The sequence below is a fragment of the Coturnix japonica genome, chromosome 13 (genome assembly GCF_054131305.1).
Source record: "Coturnix japonica strain WE chromosome 13, WE-NBRP24, whole genome shotgun sequence".
Classification (NCBI taxonomy): domain Eukaryota; kingdom Metazoa; phylum Chordata; class Aves; order Galliformes; family Phasianidae; genus Coturnix; species Coturnix japonica.
The window spans coordinates 2,777,640-2,801,196 of record NC_140675.1 but is presented as its reverse complement, the minus strand read 5'-3'; the positions used below and the strand labels follow the sequence as shown (position 1 = coordinate 2,801,196).

At 40.7% G+C, this 23,557-nt stretch overlaps 1 protein-coding gene across 4 annotated transcripts in view; it reads right to left on the bottom strand.

Moving 5' to 3' along the window:
* LOC146758586 (receptor-type tyrosine-protein phosphatase T-like) overlaps window positions 1–23,557 on the bottom strand; it is a 199,151-nt gene that overhangs the window by 103,901 nt on the left and 71,693 nt on the right. For all 4 annotated transcript variants that reach the window (XM_085514542.1, XM_085514541.1, XM_085514544.1 and 1 more), the window contains one exon: window positions 7,577–7,702. In XM_085514542.1, the coding sequence (XP_085370668.1) occupies window positions 7,577–7,702 (126 nt within the window). The remainder of the gene's footprint in view (window positions 1–7,576; window positions 7,703–23,557) is intronic.

Below are 23,557 nucleotides of genomic sequence, written 5' to 3'. Positions count from 1 at the left end.
TCACACATCTTGCTCGTCTTCCTATAGCGCACTTCTTTTCTTGCTCCAAACCTTCTAACAAGTGGAGTATAAAACTATCAATCTTCCCTTTGTTATAGGAAGCTATAGAATTAACTACTTAAAACAAAAGATCTTAGTCACAGGATAAGTAAACTCGTTTTCTACGCTAGCCTTATTTTAACACAACTATATTAACTTCTGTGGCATTTAAACTAGATCGTATTTATCCACTTGGAAGAAACCTAACATGAAAAGAAACATTTCTTTCCAACTCTCTAACATTTTCAAGTTTTAAATTAGAAACGTTTTTCCATTACTTTGGTTATACAGCGCCTTAACTTGGCTCTCAAACAACTACCCCATGGCACGTGGACAGCACGCCCTCATAGTCTGCATTGTTCCTAATCTAAGATGCTGAAAAACATCAGTTCCTGACAGAGCCAACAGGTTCTGAGAAAAATGAATATGCCTGGAACTATGGAAGATAAACATGTATAACAATGGATTTCTTGTCCTTCCTCCTAGCATGATGCTGAACGATGTTATGGCATTGCTTTTTAAGTGTCATGGTCTCTCTAATGGTGATAATGGAAAGGTCCTGGCACTCACAAACAGTCCCACTTCTGACTTTTTCCACTGAAAAGGATCAGAAATAGACTCACAACAGTTCAAACGTACCATTTAACACATCAAGTTGCAGTAACTACATGCATTCCCTACATGTTTCCTTCACGGTCATTAAAAGGCCTTCCTAGAAGTCATTCTTTCCACCCTCTTTGATTTATCTTGATATGTGCATGTTCAGAGCAAACTACGCTCCCTTGCTAAGCAAGATGACAGTACCAAAGTGCCAACTACATGGAAGCTTCTTCTGACCTCTCACAACGACGCATAAGGAAAGATTCTATTTCACAATGGACTGACAAAACATTAATAACCGGGATGTAGCTTCCTTCAGAAGCGAGCCTCTGGAGAGCTAAGAGTTCTTAATTAAATCAACTTCTCCTGCATATAACATCACAGAGTAGTTGGCTGACTTATGCTTATTATTTTTCAGCGCAAGATTGTTAATTTACAAGTCTGTAATTTCACACGTACTTTAATTCATTGCTATTTATGGTCCACCCAAAATCAGTAGGTCTAACCACAGAAGAAATCTACTTGGTGTTAGAATACAGGAACACCAGATAGAAATCTAATATTTGGTACGAATCACCCTCAAGACTAATTGCTTAGATTTGCCTTCCTGAAAGCAATTGTGTGCAACAGAAGTAATTGCTCATGGTCTTCACTGCTAGTTTCCCTTGGCTGAAAAGCAAATTATATAGTAATGCAGGTATGATTTACTTACAGATAACCTAGACCAGAGAAAATAAAAAAAATATGGATGACAATATATTCCTCTGAGGGAAAGCTAAATACTAACACTGGGCTGCAAGCGGCTATTAAAGAATCAGCTGCAGTAATAGCTTCTGGGGAGACCCGATAGATAGCATAAGTGTGAGCAATTTAAAAGGTGCAGTTCAAAGTAAGTTCCCTCTAGTTGTTTACAATGTTCTGTCCATCCCAAAGCTGTATGGATAAACAGCTGTATGGATGAAAATCATTCATTTTCCCAATTCTAAGCATTCTTAGGTACACTTACCTAAAATAAAATCAGGGGAAAGATGTAAATCATCCCCCCAGACTCAAGTCAGTTTAAGTTAGTGATGAAAATTCAGAAGAATTATTTACAATTGTTACTATAAAAGCCAACCCCAAAATACAGACACTAAGTGAGATGGTAAAGAGCAGAATTAAAATGCACTGTGAAAAGTCTCCACAGATCCCTTTTTGCTCAGACCTTAAAAGCTGAGAAATTACTTTGAGTTCAGTCCCCAGTCCCCAGGCTAATCTATTTACTCCTATGGAAGTCAGAGAGTGGGAACAAACATATTTCACTCATTCTTAGTAATTTTCCCCCACAAAAAATACTTTTTGGAGAAACAATACATAGACAGCTGAGCCAATTTTCCTTCTCCCCTCTCAGACAAAATTGGATCATGATTCATCATAGACACAATTGGGTTTTAATTTATTCCTTTAACAAGTTTGTTTATTTTCTTGTAAGCAAGTATTAATCCACTCTGACACAGGAAAATGTTAATTCTACTGCACTGCCTTTCAAACTTAAAAAAGCTGAGTCTAACTCACGTTGGTGTTTACTCTAGCCTTGAAGAAATAAAACTAGAAATGCCTGATGTGTGTACAGAGGTCCTCTGTTCTTTGGGTAGGCTAACACTGACTGCACATCACTCCTCTCTGAATGAAACTGAACAATCCTGTCAGTCTTCTGTGTAGGCATAGATGGAAAGTTTATCATCTTCCCCAAAGAAAGCTGTTCCACAATTATTCATTCACACTAACTTCACAGTGCCACTCGCTGCAAAGAAGAAGGTGACACAGGAAAGCATTTGGCCTATTAGAGAAACATAAAACTTCACTCAGTTCAGTGGAGTCCAAGTAGAATTTAGCCATCTGGTATTCAGATATACATCATGCCTATGATGTTCACTTGCTAAATGGTTATTTCATGAAGCAATGCTAATGATGATAACCCTTCTGTTCTTTCAGTGAGAAGCTTAGTGAGCCCTCCAGCTACTGGAACAAAAGTACACGCCCAATTAGATGAGAGAAGAGTCCCCATCCCTTATCTCTGCTGCAAGAGAAAAGAAAAAATCCACTACGAGTTCAAGAGAAGCAATGCAATTCAAACACCAAGCACCTCTCAAGTTAGGTTCATTTCATTGTGTCATGCAATACCAACTCACATACGGAAGTTCACAGGACATGTTTGTGTCTTAACCTTACCATTATCTCAAAACATCTACAATTATAAGGTGTCAGCACAGAACCCTTCTCCATATTCATGTGAAGACTATAGGACAAATGCTGACTGCCATCTCTGAAGAGTGAACCTCTTATTTCAATGTTGCACTTGCCATTAGGGTTTAAACCAATAGGGCAGCTTGCAGTCTCTTGGTACTACCATACTCTGTCTTCTGAAGCACTGTGAAACAGTTCAAATGCTTTAGCTCAGCTGTAAACAGCAAGAGTGCAAATGCAGTACATGCACACTTCCATATCTGTGGTGCAATGCTACTTAGCAGCTATTTGAGAAGCACAACATAAATACACACAAGAAAACCCACAAAATTATGTACTCGTGGCATTTTCCACAAACATTTGCAGCTTCCAAACTGTCGGTTACACATTTCAAGTGAGTTCAACCCTTAGATAACAATGCATCCATTTCTAGCATGAAAATACTGCTGGCTGATAATGGGTCTTGTTGATTTTTGTGGTGTGAGGAAAGGTAAGCTGCCTGCACTCGGTAAGTGACACACTAATGCCACAGTGCTAATTCTGAATGCTCTGATTTCTTCTAACCTTTTAATTCAGCTCTAAGCTCATCTAAATTTGTTTCTTAGATAAACACAATGTCTACTTGATTCAGCCCAAAACAGCAGCGATATTGCTCATCTTTACAGGATAACTATGGATATACACACACACATACATACAAAGTAAACTAGCACTTACACTAAGTGCCAGTTTGTATAAATGAAAGGAAATCAGCAGTTGGGAAGATGAGGCCAGACCTTCAAACTGCTGTGTGCTGATTGCTTTCCACCAAACTTCACACAGCCAAACCAGCAGATTAACAGCCAGCCTAACACTGATGCACAAAGGCACATTGTACCATAGCTTTGCATTCAGAGGACGACTGTATTTAACACAATTAAAGTAATTGCTCCAGTCTAGTCAGCCCAGCAAGGTCTCCATTGGAGTTAATTAGTAAATGCCAGTAAAATACTTTGAACATGCAAATGCTAAATGTTAAATACTTCCATTATTAATATATTCTCACAAATGCTGCAAGGGTAGGCAGGTGCAGGGTTCCTGGAATGCTGCAGTGTCATAACATGCAAAGTAAAGCCAGTGTTTTTCTTAGTTTTAACACAAGAACTTGTTCCATGAACCAAGCTTTTGCCTCTGATATACACAACAGCTCAGGCCTTTTTATCAGCAAGGAAGCATCTTCTGTCATTCAACACAGACTAGACCCCCATGTTCATCTCAAATCATCTAATACATAAGCACATAAAGACTAGTTATTTGCGGGGAAAGAAAGAATAAAAACTGCATCAAGCAAATACAAGGAGCAGGATATAACTACGTACTGTAGTCTAAACTTCTGGAACAGAATTACAGCCACACATCCTGCCAAGACTCTTATACAGTGTATCAAACCCCAGCTTGATAAGAGAGCTTTAGGCAAATACCCAAAAAAGATAAGAAGGTAATGACTGAAGGCATTAAATAGAGAGAAGGAAGCAAAACATTCTGAATTAAAAGAGGTTAAAAGCACTGGGTCATACTTAGTCCTGGGAAACAAAGACTTAACCTCACACAGCTACGTCAGAGATAATAAAAGAGAGCAACAACTGATTATTCTTCCTAGTCATAGATAGAGAAAAAAATAATGAGATTAAGCCATAAAAGGGAAAATGGAAGATGAGTACTGAGAACCTTTATAACTCAAAGAGTGGAACAAGTAGCCCAGAGGCTGTAGAATACTCATCACTGAGGAAATTCAAGCTTAAGTAAACACCCATCTGTTATGGAATATTCTGTTATAATCGCTCCTGCTATTGTGCAAGGAGGTGGAAAGAGTTGCACCAAAGTCTGGGGACTAGATACCTACAAATTCATTTATTTCAGGTTGTCTGAAACGTTTATTTGAAACAACAAACATCTGGTTCTTAATCCTCCAATTAACACAGTTTCCAGCCCTAAGGAATTAACCACAGAATTCACGACAAACAGTTTATTTGCTAGCAGTGGTGTAAAACAAATTGCCTACAAACTTTTACATGGCTAATAGAGCAGTTTAATTGTGCTTTTTTTTGTCCCCCTCCTTTGAGGAGCACACTTGGATTTCAAAATAATATAAATAAAAATAGGAAGTCATCCCTGAGCAGAGACCTTTGCAGCAGTGTCTGAGCAGAGAATTACATGGTATAACAGACTCAGGCTCTCATTCATGATACTGACCTCCTCTGAAGAGCACTCTGAGATCTAACGATGAAAAGGACTGTAAAAAGCACTAGATGTTATCATTAGTATTCAGGAGGATGGAATTCTGTGACTTAGTTCAATTCAAAGGGACCAGCTTTCATAAGCTGGTGCTTATGAAAGCCGACATTTTAAACAAGGAAATAGCTCTGAGAGCAACATTAATGTGGGCTGACCAGGATGGGGTGAGGCCACGCTTTTCTGCCAACGTCTCCCAGCAGGTTGCGCTGCAGACTTGTTTAGTATCGTGGAACCAATTTAATGTCTGCTCACTCATGCTTTACCACTTTCACAATACAGTATTTTATGCTGTTTCCAGTCACACAAGAACTGCATAGTGCCTAAAACAGCATCCTGATCAAGAAAACACACATTACTGCTCACAACTCTATGCATTCTTGCACTCCTGTTGCTCCTGCCCATGCTAAAAGAGATTTCCTGCCTCCAGTTGGCCACAGTTGCTTATTCCAACCACTGTTACCACCTTTGACACCCTTGCAAACTCGATGGATTTCCACCCTGCTGCTTTCAGCTGCTGTGGATAAATTAAACAAAATAGAAAGTCAATCACCAAATGTTCTGGTACTCTGGCTTTAAAGATGTCTCTGATTGTAGGAGTGGAACATGCTGTTTATCAGTTTATTTGGCTGGCTTTGCCACTAGATGATTTTTAAGTAATCCTTTATTCTCACAAAACAGACTTTCAAACAAGTAACCAATACAAACAACATATGCATTAAGATTCCATCCAGCAATACAGACTCCCAGTAACAGCGCTAGCATCTCTGCAAGCTTAAGGCAGTTTAATTGACCACCATAATTTACCTCGACGTTAGCATCATTTGGACAGCTTTTGAAAACATATTTTTGTTAGTGGAGAAATGTGTTCTGTACACATTTGCTGTGGTCAACCTTATTTTCCTACCTACTGATTTGACTTTCTGCTCTGCATGACTAGTACTGAGAAAACAATTAGTAAAGCGAAGCACTTTGTCATTGCCCCTCATACCCTTTAAGCTCACTTAAATGGCGTTTCAATATCAGCACACTATAAGTTGTTAGAAGCTTTCCCTCTTCTGTATTTCCATACAATTGAGATATCTGCATTTCTTTATGTTGCTTTTTGTTGTCGTTGTCATTAATTTGCAGTTGCTCTAACACTTTTATGGATCTAACTATTAGTGCTACCTGATAATATGGAACACAGCACTAAGAGAAAGAACCACACACATCTCTATCTACTTCTTAATTGGGAAAATCAATTCTGAAGGCCTTGTTAAGAAACACACTGCACTATTCTGGGGTTTGTTTGCCATCCCAGCCTGTTGATTGCCTATCAATTTCTCCACAGACCCAGCATCTTCAGATGATAAAACACTTTCAGATGGAAGCCAGGAAGATAGATTTTTCCTTCACATCTGGAGTTAGCAAAGTACTGAACTTTTCCAGTACAAGCCCTCCCATTAATTCCTTGCCTTCCAGATGGCATCACAGCTATGTCTGTTCCTATTCCTTCAGATCATTCTGAGATCTGTAAATTCAAATAACTGCCATCTCTCCCTAGTTAGGTCTACCATGAACAGGGACTGTGACACACACAAGAGCTGAAGGTGAGGAGATGTAGAAATAAAACTGCCCTCATTGAGAACACATTCAGAATAATGAAATGCATTCTTACAGACAAGACCAGAGACGTAACTTTCAGAATTAACTTTTGGGATACCAGAGTCTAAACAAATAGTCCTACAAGTCACATGCTATGAAAGATTCAGTTACTAACAGTTTCCAATCTAGGCTGTAATTAAAACAAACAAACAAACAAGTTTTCTTATTGTTTTGTTTCTTTTAATAGCTTTAACACACAGGGATGAACACCAGCCTGCCTCTCCACGGCTACAGCAGGGAACTATTGTTACATCAGCTCTCTGTGCTTCCCTTAACAGGCACCTGGCAATTTCAGGCTTCTTAGCCCAATAATTTACAGTCATATAAATACCACAACAACAACACAAGATGTTAATTCTGCCAAGTAGTTCATGCTTGTCAGAGTGCAATCAATTAACTGGAACAAATACTTTAAGACTGCAGTCAAGTTGGCTGGCCAGTTCTGTTTGCCATTGTGTCAATTGCTTTAGAGCAGGGACTTCAGCTATTTCAACTGCCAAAAAAGCACAAACTATGGTTTTCAGAAAAATATAGCGCCTTCTCCTAAAATATGCTTTTCTTCAGGGTCAACAAAGCATTCTGTGGGATTTATGCCATATACACCAACATATAATGTTAGTTTCCATTAAGAAATAAAACCACTGGAAGTTATCATTATTGTGAACTCTTCAGAGAATACTGAAAAGACAGTGGTGTTATGATGTGCTCACAATATATGTCAGTAATCTGTTCAGGGCTAACAGCTGATCCTCACAGAGTAACACCTCTGCTGCTGCTGAGGCTTCTCACTCACCAGTTGGGACTGCAGGATCCATCGTTGGCTTTTCCCAGGTATTGATCTGCTCCCAGGTAAATCCATTGGTTCCCAAGGCCACGCTATAACCACAATTACTGTAGTGCTCATCAAAGGAACAACCACCTAAAAGCAAGAAAAACACATACATTCCTGCATTAATATTATACATAATCATGACACTAAAATCATTTAATTTCTCACACCTAGGTTTACAGAGGGAGAAATTTGGGGAACAAACAAGTCATGTATAATATATTTCAGAGAGCAGAGAAGGTATCCAGAAAACAGTTCTGAACGTTCAACCTTTTTGTATCCCTTAGAAGTCTTTCTTCTCACATTGCTGCTCTTCTCCTCCATCAGCTCCCTTTATTTCCACCTATTTTCTTAACATTTTCACGGACAATTGCACATAACAAGCACACGCATTTGGGTCCCAGTGCTGGTATTTACAGAAACCTCCAGGTCAGATTTTTTAAAGAAATAAGAGAAAGAAAGAACCCAAATGGCAAAGACAAGCAAAGTATCCCTATACTACAGCAATACACGCTTGATTTCACTTGAGATTCAAATTACACTGGGTTGGGTTGCACTTTGAGAACTTGCATCCTTCCTTGCAACCACCTCTTATGCTTAATAACACAAAGTCCTATGTGACACATGACTACTTCTCCAGGCCTTTCAGAACTGGACCTCACAGTGTAAGCCTTTAATTTCTCTACAATGGGAGAATAACAAGAAGTGGATAGAAACTGGCATTCACACCTTCCAGACTGTTGACTAAGTGATCTTTCCTACTCCGGTTCCTGAAATACTTGAATGTGGTTCACTGCCACCTGGCAGCTGCCTGAACACTTACAAATCAAGATAAATGCATTGACGGTGGGGGAAAAATATATATTTCAACACATGCTCGTGTGTCAGGCAAACTAATTCAATTAGTTTATCCCCATTTAGTACTAGTGGATCATTACTACACTGCTGAACCTCCCCTTCCATTGCCTCAGGTACATTCCTCACATCTCCCCATCTTGGTTTGCCAAACATATTGTAGTACTGGCTCTATTACATGAGGTAATTTGGATGTTTGGGTTTTAACCTTAATTATGACAACAGTGTCACTGCTCTGCTTTTGTTTTCTCTTACAGAAGCAAGGAGAAATCTCTGGGCAGTTACTCCAAAGTCAGCTGGACATATCTAACACTTCTGGAGCTGCAGGGACTGAGCACTGCTCAGGGCTACACGATCTTGCTGTGCCAGCCAAACTGCCAATTGCTCCTGACACTAATCAGAGTTATATGCACAGAGACGTTCCCGGCTCTTTACCTTCCCACAGGCTGCATTCCCTACACATGCACAACGAATAGCAAGTACACAAGTGATCTCTGGTTTCAATTCAATAACTGTTACCCAGCAGTGGGTCATTTAAGCATTCTTTAGTTTTAACATGTGTTTTTTTTCTCTACGTGTCCCAAGGAAGACCAAACCCATCTCAGTTACATCAAAATTCCTCATACAATCCTTATTCTGCTAAAGGACTTAAAGTGCACTCCAACCACAAATGATTTTCTAAAAATTCATGTCAAAATTCACACAAATTATTCCTATTTAAGCACACGCTTGAAGGATTTGTTGGATAGAGTACCTGACCGTAGTCGGTGTTGTTCAAGTTTAAAGATTAAGCTTGTCGTAACAGAAAAAAATTGTTATGTTGTGTAATTTTAATATAAATAGTTCTGAGTTTAGCAGATTTTATGACCCTTGCAGCCTTGCCTGCTCCAGCAGAGACCTTGCAAATGTATTTCCTACAGCATTTAAAAGTAGTTTTTGCTTTAAATTTACAGTTCTTGTGAGGCTTTCAGAGCTGTCAAAATGAGCAGGACCGCACTTCAGCTGTTTCCCTCAAGTTTTAATTTAATTTAGGTGAAAAAGTTCAAGTTTAAAATATTAAATGTGCTTATTAAAATGTCTGACAGAAAAAACAGGTGCTCTGGATTGTCTGTGAGAAGCATGCAATGCAGCCAAAAATCACCTTCTCCCATAGCGAGCAGGCACAAGAGACAATATCAAATACTCTGCTCTCCGTCTCCACGCAGGGCATTCTAGTTTTAATAGATTCACTCTAATAGGAGGACTTCAGACAAACTCCATTTACACAACACCTCTCTAAAGCACGCTACAGTACAGTAAGTGGTGCTGTCTCTCAGCTCTTCCTTTGAAGGAGTTGCAAATAAATACTCTGATCAAGACATGCAATTGTACGAGGACTCGCGTACAGAGAAAATTACGCAGGTGCTGATAGTCTCAGAAGCAAAATGAGACAACAACAAAATACAGAATAGAAGTCCTTATTTAACAGGGAACCTAATTGCTGATATACAGATACAATTAGCCAAATAGATTGTTTTATGTACACAGAGGCGGGTGAAGTTGGAGGGCAAGCTGAACAAGGATAGTGAGAGCTTCTGGAAATTAATTGGGAGTTTCCACTGATAAGAGACAACACCTTAAGAAGCTTGAAAGTGCCTTGAATGAAATTCAAGGCTAACCCGTGTAGTGAGATTGGATAAGAAAGGATAAACCATGGAGAGCCTTAAAAGCAGCTGCAAACACATCTACATTTCTGAAGAAAGAAAAGTTAGTGGAGGAACCACCAAATGCAAAGTGACAAGGCAATAAACCAGATGGATTAATTTACTGGAAGCAGAATTGGAATTTGGAGAGGTGAATTTGCAGGAAATGAGGACAGGGGGGAAAAAAAGCATTGGAGTCGATTCTCAATGCTCGGATAAGCAGAGTGGCTGCACAGGGAGCACACAACGGCTCAATCCTGGTGATCAAGAAGAGGAAAGCACCTGTCGGCTTTGTGCTAGAGAGTGGCAAAAGGGACAAGAACTAAAAGTGGACCTAGTTGGGACGCAGCCATGATCACCCGTGAGCAAGAAAGCTCTTTCTCAAACAATCTGTGCCCTGTGGAAGTGGTCATGCCCAGCCTAGCACAGCCCTGCCTTCTCCTCCCAGAGGTGCCCTGCTGCCAGCCCCCACTCATAGACACCCACTGCAGATATTTAGAGCACCAAACTCTACTTTAATCCATGCATATGGCCACCAGATCAAATAGGATCACCCCATCCATGCAACCAGCAGCACCCCACTGCCCATGGAGCCCACAGCCTGGTCCAGGCTGCAGCAGGCTCTGAGCAGAGCAAACCGTGCATAAGGGGAGAAGAGAGAGTTTAAAGAGAAGCACAGCATCTTGCCTCTTCTGGGGAATACTGCTGACCCAACTGATGAGTGTGCTGTTATGTTCAAGTGTGTGTGCGTGAGAACAAGCTCCCAAGCAAGATGGCAAGGCAGCAAGGTGAAGGCACACGTGGCATTTGCACAAGTGCTAACCTGCTGGGATGGAGCCATCCGCTCTGCTACATGAGCAGCTCATTGCCAGGTCCTTAGAAATTCAATTACTCCCCACTGATTAATTTCAGTCTAAACAAAAAAATGTAATTACGGACTTTAAATGCCTACTTAAGTAGGGATAGCGACTCCAAAATGGCATAGTAGGCTGAAACCTGCAGGTGAGTTCCTTTCACTGGCAGAAGCACAAGCTTAATATTTACTATTTCCTAAGACATCACCTGTATGGATACCTAAAAGCTACAGCTCTGCAGGAACATTACAAGAGAAGAAAAACCACATAGATAAGTTCCATCTTAATACAAAATCAGCCACTGCTGAAACAAAACTGCTTGACTGCAGAACAGGGATTTTCATTAACAGAGAGAAGATAATTCATTATAAAAGATATCATTAAGTGAATTTAGATTCTAGGTTTGCACGTCACAGCTCTACCCACAGCGTCACAAAGCAGCTCAGAGGAAAAGTAAAGCACTTGCACACCAACCAAAATGGGGTTTGGTGTCTTCGTTAATAATTAACAGGGCTAAGGATTTCGGGATGCAAACCAGAATCTTTCCATTAATCAGCTAAAAATTAAGTGAAGAAATACAATTGCTAAGTAGGGCAAAAAAAGAAAGGAAACTGAGATGACTCTGATACTGTTAAGATAATGCATGTGGTGTTGACCATCTCTTTTCACACAAAATGAAAGCCAAAAAAGGATGAAGTCGTTCCCTTCCTGAAAAGGGTCATATTGAAGCAAATAACAGCTCACACAGGACAGATTAAATATCCCTTGTTTTACACTGCAGGCTTGTAACAATGCCACTGCTCATCTGAGTGATGCTAATTAATCTTGAACAGACCTATCATCAGTTACTGAGTCTTGCCCCCAGATTAAATGTAAACCAGCCTTGCATAAATTGAGTGCCTCCTTTGAATATATAATTGAATTTGCAGAAGTGTGCGCCAGGGGGGTGTTTAAATAAGTGCACAAATATGATAAAAAGGACTTCACGCCATTATATCTAATTCAGTAAGCAAAAATAATGGCAGGGCACGTTCCAATTAGTGTTTGATTTATTTATTTTAACAAATCCAATTAGTAGAATGTTTTATAAAGTCATCCAATGTCAAACTCTCACAGACTCACTAGATAAAAAACAATACTTCTAAAGAGGGATAAAGAAATATACTAATGGGAGAAGCCTCGTTGGTTATCCTGTATTTCTAGATACAGACTGAAAATAACACACCCTCAGACAGTTCAATGAGGCATTTACAACATTCCCAGTGTGGGGAGGGGGGGAAGAGAGCAAGAACCTCAATAGTGCCGTTTGTCACCTTCCATGCCTTTGCTTTGGGGATAGAAATTATAACAGCACACACCATTCCAACCAATGCTTTTTCCCTGGAATACTTGTTCTGAAAATGGGTTGAAATTGATTCATTTCATTCTTAGCCTCACAAAATAAGAAGAGAGTTCAGGAAGAAACAGATGGTCATAGAATGAGACAGTGCTTGGGAATTGTAAGACTCCAGAAATTAAAACAAAACCAAACAACGCTCTCTGATCAATAATTTTTGTCTATACTTCACTGAAAGAGCTGCATTTGGCTCCTTAGAAAAACAATTTATTCCACACGATTTGTCTTACAAGAATCCATTTGTAATAAATTTCTCAGATTGCAGACTTCATGTAGCACAGGGTGTGCAAATCAACTTTGTGTTGAGCCACTTCATTTAAGACAGGGTAAATCTTTTCAAGGGCTATTGAGTTTTCTTTCATCAGGGGTGGTAGCTACAACTTCATATACCTTCTACTCCATCCAGAAAGGTTAACACAGAAGTCATCAGAAATACACGTACAAGCAACCAGAAATGCTAAGCTGAACAGATCCAACTTCGACAGACCTATTTCTGATGAGCACTGTCCAGTGACCTCAGCTCTCAACAGGCATCATACCAAAGAGAAGGCAGAGGGTGCTTGTCACTTGAGTCATCATTAGTTTCATGTGTAACAGCCTAGAAGTGATAAGCTTTGTGATTCTGCATAGTACAAGATAGGAAGTTTCAGAAAGGCTCATTCCTCAGAAAATCATCCTTCTGCCATCTTATCAATCTACTGTTGTAACTGGTTAATTTCAATCAATACCTCCTTATTTTCCTGAATTACTTCTATATTACCTGTTTTTTCAAGAAAAAGACTTTTGTAAAGAGAAAAGTTGCCTTTACCATCTCAAAACCTACCACGTGTTCGCTGCATATATTCAGAATATGAGGAAGATGCTTCTCTTTAAACTGCAGGGAAAGCTCTGGTAAGGTTTTGTCCCTCAGTCACCTGAGGGTCTACACCAGAAGAAATTAAGGAGCAGATTCCCCAGCATAAAACAAGGTATAATTTTCTTATGTCAGTTGCTTGAGCTCATACCTAACAGAAATTCAGATAACACAACTGTGAAATGCAAATCCACATTTACCCTTCAAAGTCTTGTGTTGACAGAGCTGCATTTCTCAAGCTATCCAGAAATTTCGGGCTTCAGGAGGAAACACCAATGATTTCTCCAGTGCTTCAAACACATTCATTTCCCCTACAAGTACAATGACTTGTTGGTTCTCTGCTGCCATATCAGTCCTCACTGTCATGGGGTGGATTCATCTGCCACAGTGGAGATCCATTAACTTCCTTTCCATCTTACTTTCAACACAAAGTATTAGTTGGTTTGGACATATGCAAGGGAGGTTTTATCTATTCTCCAATTGTAACATTGAATTGCTTTAAATATATACACGTTTATAAACCCAATGTTGTTTTAAGCTACAGCACCAAGTCAGTTCACCCAGCATGGCACATGAGCTGGCTCTCAAGGAATCCAGGCTTTGCAAATGAAGCTTAGCTTCAGGCTGCTGAAACACCAGGATTAACTTGCAGGAAGTTTTCGGGCCGGCCTATCTTCATGTAATTAAACTTCCAAGATTAACACAGGTTTTCAAAATCATGAAACATTCTTAAATAGACATTCCCCAATGGCTTTTGTTACACTTCCAGTTAATCATATCCTTTTAATTCATTAGTCAGGTAGCTTTCCACTCCTGTAGGAGGCTTCTGTGCTATTCACAGTATGATAAAATTAAGATTCCTTTTTTAAAATGCAAATTCATAGCGCTTTACTTGACTTTATTTTTGTACCATAAATATAACCAAGTTTTACTTGGCTCCAATTTCTGCTTTTTAAGTTCCACAGCCACCTTTTTCCTCCTAATACAGTTTTATATTCCAAAATTAATATTCAACATTCAGTAACGTTGCTTTTCTTTCCTTCCAGCATCTGAAAAGTGCTGGGTCTGGTAACTCTGTAAATCCGAATGGGGTTATCTAATGTTATGTGTACGGTGCATTACAACCACATTCTACATCAGCTATTCCACTGGAGCTCTTGGATCAGTCAGAACGCTCTACTGACTGACTTTATTTCAGCATTTTATAATGTCACATTGAATAGCTAGATATTCAGCCTGCAGAGTCATTTAAATTACATATCTATGACTTTCCCCATCCACTAAGGCAGCGGAAAAGCTGCATGAAGGTAGCTCTTTTGCACTTATTTTCTTTATTCTATTATGAACCCTAGCTTTTTTATTTAATTTTTTTAATAAGCCTAGAATTAGTATGTTAGAGCTTCAAACAAGCAGCAGTCATCGGTTCACTCATATTGTGCATGGCGATGAATGAAAACAAAAAGATGGACTATCAGGAATCCCAAGGAGGATCTCCTTGTAGCTGAGATGCTTTCTTTGAAGACTTCTAAGCTACTGTCCTTGTGAGTTCTGGCAATGGAACAGAAATCATGTTAACTGCCACAACAGTGAAAAAGGAAAGCAGTTAAACGCAATCTGGTTGCAATCAAAAGTAACTGAAACAGATTTTTATCACTTTTAGAGAGCAAAAAATTAAGCTGAGATTTTCAGAAGGCATTTTATTACCTCAGTGCTTTTCCCAAGTGAAATAAATAACTCCTTTTCTCTGTGGTAGTTGCTGTCATTCAGTCTGCAATGACCTCTCTAATTCTCTCTGCATCTGACATTCACTGATCCTTCACCACATTTCCAGAGCCAACCTCCACTAACACCTAGCATGATCCAAAGACCACCCCTCCATTTTATACTCATAGAAAGCTACATACAGCATGCATAAAGACAAGGTAGTCATAATTTGATTACAGATTGTGCCCGCATACAGGTAATTTTAAAAATACCTGTTTCAAAGTTTTCCTCTAGAAACTTAAATCCAATAGTTTCATAGGTTCACTGAATAGATTCATAGAATGGCCTGGGTTAAACAGGACCACAATGATCATCCGGTTTCAACCCCCCTGCTATGTGCAGGGTCGCCAGCCACCAGACCAGGATGCCCAGAGCCACATCCTAGTTTGATTCTTTCTGATCAATACTGATTTTTTTTTGTTAAACTGCTTCTGAAGCACTCGTGCAATTTAAGCATCCAGCGTGGCATAGATCTCCAAAGATTGCTTCTTGATATTTAAGCTGGTGTATATAAAATGTAATAGCTCAACTGCATACCAGTCAAATACCAGAGAGTTACCTAGAAAAATGGATATAACCTGTTCAGACAGAATCTCATTGGCTCATATCACAATAATAATAACTTGCAATGAGTGTTGCAATTGACATATCTTGTTAAATTTAATTCTGTGCTTATTGGAAGTTACTCCGAGTGTTTGGCTGCATAAATAAATTTTATTGAGGTCTATCAATTTTTGCAGCTATGAGTTTGCACCTTCCATAGACTGAGGTCCATAAAATACTCTCTTATTTGTTGCCAGCAGTTTCAATTTACATGTAAAGTGCAGGGTTCAAGGATAGTAGGAGATGTGTTTTTAAAACTGTTTTCAGTTGCATCATGATCTTCATTTAATGTGTCAGGAGAGACTCAGGCCTTGAAATAACAGCAGTGAGCCAGCTGCTCTGTTCTCAGGTGCCCTGCAGTCAGGCTGGGGGCAGGATGTCAAATGCTGGATGGACTACGCGAAAGACCTTGCAAAGTCTGGTCAGCTGAGTGATGGCCAAGGCACCAACAATCAGCTGGACTCAAAAGTTAATTATCTGTTACTTGATTTTTGTTTTCTTTTTTAAGTCCATTTATTTTCTATTTTTCACACATTTTGACGTTCTTGAGTGCCCCAATTGCACTGTAATAACAGAAATGCCTTCCAGAATCATAGTACAGTGGGGGCAAACAGCACCAGGAGCCTTGTTATCCTCTGCAGCACACTGCAAACATGGGAATCATGGGAAGATTTGCTTACTTTTAGCCTGTAGCACAAATATCTTTGTCCAAAGAGCAAAACACAGATAGGTGCCAGGAAAGACTAGATCCCTGCCTGATAGCAAACGAGTCCCTGAAAATATATAGAGCTCCCTTTCTGCTTAACCAAATATCCAACTTAGGTATGTGAGCAGAAATGCTAAAGTGCCCCTCTAATTACAGCTTTGAATCTTCAACTTGCAGTGCCAGACCCAGAACATGCATTTAGCAGAGACACAGCTGTTGGCTCCTAAACTGTGTATTAGAGAAGGACAGCAGGGGAAAGGAGAAAAAATTAAAGGCATTAACACAAATGCAACTCTCTAATAGCAGCTCATATTGTGTTAAAAAGGAGGCCACCAGAGCACATCTCACCGCACAGTGTTGTCCTGAAACAGCTGCAACCAGAGACAAAGCAAAGGTAATCTCAAATAATGACCATCAGCCATGTAATACTAAGGCAGTTCCACTAAGGGAGAAAACAGCTTCTCCTTCATCCTCTGATGCAGAAAATCATTTGCTAATAGAAGACTGAGAACAGTTCAATGCTATCCGCTCAGATCCTTGGTTTTAGAGGAATTCCAAACTGCACAAATGGGCTCATTTGTAATGTTTTAAGTTCACTACGCATTTCATTTCAAAATGGGTTCTGGCTGTGCTGTTGTTATAGAAAACCTGAATGGTAGCAGAAAAATAATAAACAGTATGCCCTCATCCAAAGCCTTCCTCCCATTTCTGGGATGGATCTTCTCCATTTTGAGTCTGAAACTTAGAATGCTACGTTTTAAATTGAAACTATTTCTAAAGGAGGATTTTCTGAATTCCTCCGTTCCTACTTCTTAAAATAGCATCAGTTTGAACCATGCCAGGAAGCATTATATGTTTAAAGCACCTCTTCCCAAGATATGAAAGGCAGAACATCAACACAATTACTTTTCAAGATACTCAACAGCCAATTTCTAGCAGGAAACCTTTTGCTGTCATATTTGGTCACGGTTTAAACCTTGTGTCATTGAGTTGAGAGACACGAACCAGGTACCCTGAGCTTCTTATCCCAAGTGCACACAGGTCTAACCTGTGCTTCATGCTCTAGTGCAAACATACTTGGTACAGCTGAGATGGCCCAGGGAAAGGCACCTAAAGATCCAAGTTTAGAACCTGGTCTGAATAGCATTTAACATACAGTAGGTCACAATACATCAATATTTCCTTTGAGTAACATACAAGGATTTTGTGACGTTTTCTACATAGAGTGCAATACAAAACAATTCTGCAGTCAAAGATTTCATCACTGTTCCTACATTGAAATAGTTCTGGCTCACAGGTGCGACTCAGATGCACAAAAAGCTCATTTGCTGAAGTCTAATTCTGGAAGAAGTCTTTGCATCACTCTAAGAAAGTAAATCCCTTTGCTTACAGAATTTCTCTTTACAGTAGAGGTCTAACAACGCTGCCTCTGTTAATTAGACAAACACTTACTCTACGATATTGTTCTATCCATACACCATCAAGCCCTAAAAAATTTCTCTCCCACTTGATTTTGGTAGAGGAAAGGGTATTTATGCACACAACTGCATGCACTCGCTTTACAAGATGACACAGGCAACCTCATTAACATGTAATGCATTCCCAGTGTCCCCAGGTGAAAGTGCAGATACTCAGAAGCAGAGATGAAAGCGCCATCCTAAAGATCTCAGCTATGCAGTTAAAATTGAGTGTAAAAATTCAAATCAACTCAGTGTTCTTCAATAATATTTTCATGCCAGACACTGTAATTTTAAAGTAATTGTGTAGAATCTGATTCATTAAATAGATAATGCTTCAAAACATTACAATGATAATATTAACTCAGAAATTAGATTCAGTTTCTGATCAAATGAATTGGTACTAAATATACCCATTAAATTAGAACCACATTGTAACTCCATTGATACTTCAGTTAGCAAGAACACGTAAGGCACTACTGCCAAAAATGTAAGAAATGAAGGTAATGCTTTCTTGGCGTTTGCCCCATGGTCCTTCTCTTAAGAAAAAGCAACTTAAGATCTTTCAGGCTTCAGATGCAGGTTTTAGCATATCACATCAAGCACAATAGTGACAAAAATAAGCTAGTCAGGTATCTCCATTTGTTATTCATGCACTTCCTAGCCTAAGAGAACAAGCATGGTACCGTATCAGACCTTTGTTGATGCCCCTGGGTTCCATCATAATCGCCTGAACCTGCACATATCTGAGGTTGGCAGAAGGAAAAGACAGCAGAGCACTTCATGCTGCTTCCAAAACAGAAGAGTGACAGCAGCACGTCAGACCAAAGGTCAGACATCTGCTAGACGTCACTTGGGAAAGATGCAGAAATAGGACATGCACACAACAGATCTTCTTCAAAACTCCTTCCCAGCCCCAAACAAGCCTCTCTCAAGTCAGTTGTTCTTTCCCCATGAATCTACCCAACCATTTTCAGAACCTTCACGTTTGTGATGCTTCTACAGCTGAACCGCACTCCGACAGCTGGCTACTACTTTCCTGGGGATACTTAGAGATGGGGTGATTTTTGCCCTTACGCAAAGCCATACAAGCACAGGACAGTGACGCTGTCTTTGCAGAGATGGCATTTACCTCATGTGCTGAACTGACACTTTAGTGATGAGAAAGGGATTACAGCGTATTGTTTTCCCATGTAAGTGACAGCGCTTGTCGGGCTGTACCCAGGAGGCATAACTGTTTTAAATCACATTCTGCACTTTGGGACAAGATAGACTTCTCACTAGGCTATCAGCCAACAGTACTTTTTTTTTTCCCTCTCCTTGTGAAGAACTGTCTCTCAGGGAGAAAAAGAATCGGTATACTTGACTGTATTGCAGCAGTTCTAGTAGTTTAAGGCTATTTTAAGATTATCTAATGAAGAGAAACCTGACAATGAGGTCCCAGCTGGAATAAAGATGTTATTTAACTACCTCTGAAAACACTTATCTGTGGCAGAAACTAATAGAATTTCCCAGAACTGTTACCACAATTAACATGGACTTTGAAGAGCAATATTTAACTAGCAGTTATCATTTTATTAGCATAAGGACTAAAAAGAATCAAGGCGATGGGCTTGGTTTCAAATGTAAAGATCATACCAAATCGTTTTGAGTAGTTCAAGTTTTACTTTAATGAAATCTTTCCCCTTTCTTCTTTTTTTTCCCTCCTCCTCTGAGAGATTTTATATCCATAAATCATCTGCATTCAAGTGCAGGACAGCTGGGAACATTGATTTATGGAATATATTTGACCTGACTTATAATTATGTCACCAACTTCCAAAAACACTGCTCCAACCTCAGCGATCCCACTCCTCACAGAATCACACAGTCTTCACGCTGTACACAGAGCTAACTGACGTAACGCTTTGTCATGGTTTTGTAATTTTGTAATTTTGCTATCAGTATTCCACATCATAACATCATGTCAAGTATGGATACTTCTGTTGAATGTGCAGTCCACAGAAGAAGACTACATATCCCAGAGAACAACAGGAGTAACAATAAGTCACGGGACCAGGACTCTATATAATCTCGTTCCCAGGCTGGAGTGCCCTCCTTCTTCTCTCGAACTTCTCGGAGAGTGGGAAGCGTTCCAGCCGTGTCGCCTAGAGTTCACAGTAGGCCTCTCGGTTTTCGGAGACTCTCTCTCTCTCTGTTTCGTTCGATTTTGTTAGCCTTAATTATATTATATTGTGTTATCTTGTATTTCAGTATCATATTTAGTAAAATAAGTTTTTCCTCCTTAGATTGTCGCTGTTTTATCCCACTCCCTTTTTCCCCCTCCTTTCCGGGCCCCGGGGGGGGCCGTGGGGTGGCTTCCCCTGTCACGGGCATAGGTAAATCTAAGTAACCCGTGACAGATTTTTGGTGGAGAATGCGGGCATAGAGCTTTTTAGCTTTTAGAACGACTCTCTCTTTGCTCTTATAGAGCTTCGTTACGGGAGTGTTGGGAGTGTTATCTTTTCGTAGCTGCTCACTGAGAACGTGACCTTGAAATACCAGACAAATTGTCAACATTAAGGGCTGCTGCACATTCTCAGCACTGCTATCTAACTTTTGTGTAGAAAACAAAGGGATTTCTTTCTCCCTTAGAGCAAAGCTAGCTAGCTCTGACTTTTACAGAGCCTGCCAGCTATGAATCCACTCTTCATCCCAGTTGCTCTGTTTAAGGGATTGAAAGCAATTATGATCTTCTTAAAGTATTGGTCAACTATTAACACCATAATTTGGTGTTGTGGAATTGTGCAGGTATATAGCCTAATAAGGTGGATACTGATGGAGACACCTGCCTGGTACTTTTACGAGATGTGGTATGGTCAGAATTTTGGCATCTACACCCCAGATGGAATTGTGAATCTTACAAACACTTGCATCCCAGATGGAACAGGCAATTTTACAAATACTTGCATCCCAGATGGAACAGGCAATTTTACAAACACCACCATGTTTAATTCGTTGTACAGGCTAAAAGAACCCTTTTTATTTAGGTTGTACTCTCAGATTTCCACATGCTTTTAAATAACTGAGATAGGGTTCATACTTGCATCCATGTTATCACTATTAATGAATGCATATATGTTCCTATGCATTCGTTCTATGCGGAAGTCTCCTCCAGAACCAGAGAATGATGACTGGCAGGGAATATGGAAAGGTTTAGGAAAAGTCTTAGAAGCATGGGGACCCGCAGTGTCATGGGATTTCACTCTTGAACACCTAAGGGACCCTAAGAAATTAAGTGAGTATTTGGGTCAGAGATCTAAGGAGGTAAACCTTATGTGGGGTTTGGCTTATGCATACCGTGCTTTGTATCATACTATTCTGGAGAGAGAGAGTTTCCAATCTGAGATTCAAGCCCAAGTTAATTCTGATCAGTCACAGGAGGCATCAGTAGCAATATCAGTTGCCCCTGTGGAAGGCAAGAAATGGAAACGGGTGTCCATGCGTCTAGAACGAAAAGAAGGAGAAGCACAGGGGGGGGCAGCAGAAGACCCAGGTGCCGGGCATGGAGCAGTACCGAAAAAAGCAAAGGCAAAAACCAAGAGGCATGAAGAAGAGACTGATGATGAGGAGGAAATCACCTATTGTCGACCTCTGAAGCTGACTGAAATCGAAGGCTCAAGAAAGGAGTTCACACGGCGTCAAGATGAAGGTATCCTTGCTTGGTTGCTTCGCTGCTGGGACAACGGGGCCAACAGCTTGTCTCTAGATGGTAATGAAGCTCGCCAACTAGGAAGCATTGCCCAAGATGCAGGTATCGACAGAGGGATTAGCAGATGTTCGGATGGAGCTGCCACTCTCTGGTTGCGGCTGTTAGAAGCCGTGAGAGAAAGGTACCCCTATAAGGATGCTTTGAAGCCTAAATTTGATAGTTGGAATACCGTCCAAAAAGGTATTCAGCGCCTGAGGGAATTGGCCATGGCGAAAATGTTGTACAGCCCTGATCCAAGCGAACTTGACCCTGAGAGAGTGAGGGCCGATCCTGACATGTGGCAGAAAATCACAAGTACAGCACCAGAGAGAATGGCACAGTCATTGGTAACAGGTTCTAAAGGGTTCGTGGACAGATGGCCCCGAGTTGTTGAGCTGATTATAATGCTTCAAACCACCGATCAGCAGCTCCCCCAACTGCATGCCGCAGTTTCTGCCATCTCACGGCTAGAAAACCGAGTAGATGAAATGTGCAAGAAATTGTTTCCATCAACTAATTGTAATGATCCCGTAATAGTATCAGAAACAACTGATGAAGGTCAATCCTCGTACGGGCCACCAGGTCTAATGAAGGATCTGATCAAACTAGTCCAGTCCTACTCCTCACCTGCATCATCAAAAGTCTCAGCTGTTAAACGCACACGCTTCCCAGCTCAAGCAAAGAACAACAGTACGATTGCACCGCGTGTTTCCATGTGGCGCTACCTACGTGACCGTGGAGAAGACATGAGGAAGTGGCATGATCAGCCCACGTCTGCACTACGAGCACGGGTGAAAGAACTACTAGACATACCAACCACCAGTGGGCTTTTGGAGGATGCACATTCCAAACTACAGCCTCATTGTAAGCCCCTTTATCAGGTGACACGGAAGAAGAACGATTTTGCATGGGGCCCTGAGCAGCAGCAGGCTTTTGAACAGATTAAACAAGAGATAGCCCATGCTGTAGCCCTGGGGCCAGTACGGACTGGACAGGATGTAAAGAACATCCTCTACACTGCTGCTGGAGAGAAAGGCCCCACTTGGAGTTTGTGGCAAAGAGCCTCAGGAGAGACCCGAGGCCGACCCCTGGGATTCTGGAGTCGATCATATAAGGGGTCTGAAGAGTGCTACACTCCAACTGAGAAGGAGATCTTAGCCGCGTATTAGTGGGTTCGGGCTGCTTCCGAAGTAGTTGGGACTGAAACACAGCTCCTTTTGGCACCTCGACTGCCAGTGCTGAACTGGATGTTCAAAGGACAGGTTCCCTCCACCCATCATGCTACCGATGTCACCTGGAGCAAGTGGATTACGCTGATTACACAGTGAGCGCGAATGGGAAACCTCAATCGTCCAGGAATCCTAGAGGTAATCATGGACTGGCCTGAAGATAAAAAGTTTGGAACATCACCAGCAGAAGAGGTATCACGTGCTAAAGAGGCCCCACCATACAACGAATTACCAGAAAATGAAAAGAAATATGCCCTATTCACTGACGGATCATGTCGCATTGTAGGGAAGCATCGCAAATGGAAAGCTGCTGTGTGGAGCCCCACACGACAGGTTGCAGAGGCCACTGAAGGTAAGGGAGAATCAAGTCAGTTTGCAGAGGTAAAAGCTGTCCAGCTGGCCTTAGATGTTGCTGAACGGGAGAGGTGGCCAATGCTGTATCTTTATACTGACTCATGGATGGTGGCAAATGCCTTATGGGGGTGGTTACAGCGGTGGGAACAAAATAACTGGCAACGGAGGGGAAAATCTGTTTGGGCCGCTGAACTATGGAAGGACATTGCTTCCCGAACAAAGAATATGGTTGTAAAGGTGCGTCATGTGGATGCACATGTGCCCAAAAGTCGGGCTACTGAAGAACAACAAAACAACCATCAGGTAGATAAAGCTGCCAAAATTGAGGTGGCTCAAATCGACTTGGATTGGCAGAATAAGGGCGAATTATTTCTAGCTCGATGGGCTCATGAGACCTCAGGCCATCAAGGAAGAGACGCAACATATAAGTGGGCCAGAGACCGAGGGGTGGACTTAACCATGG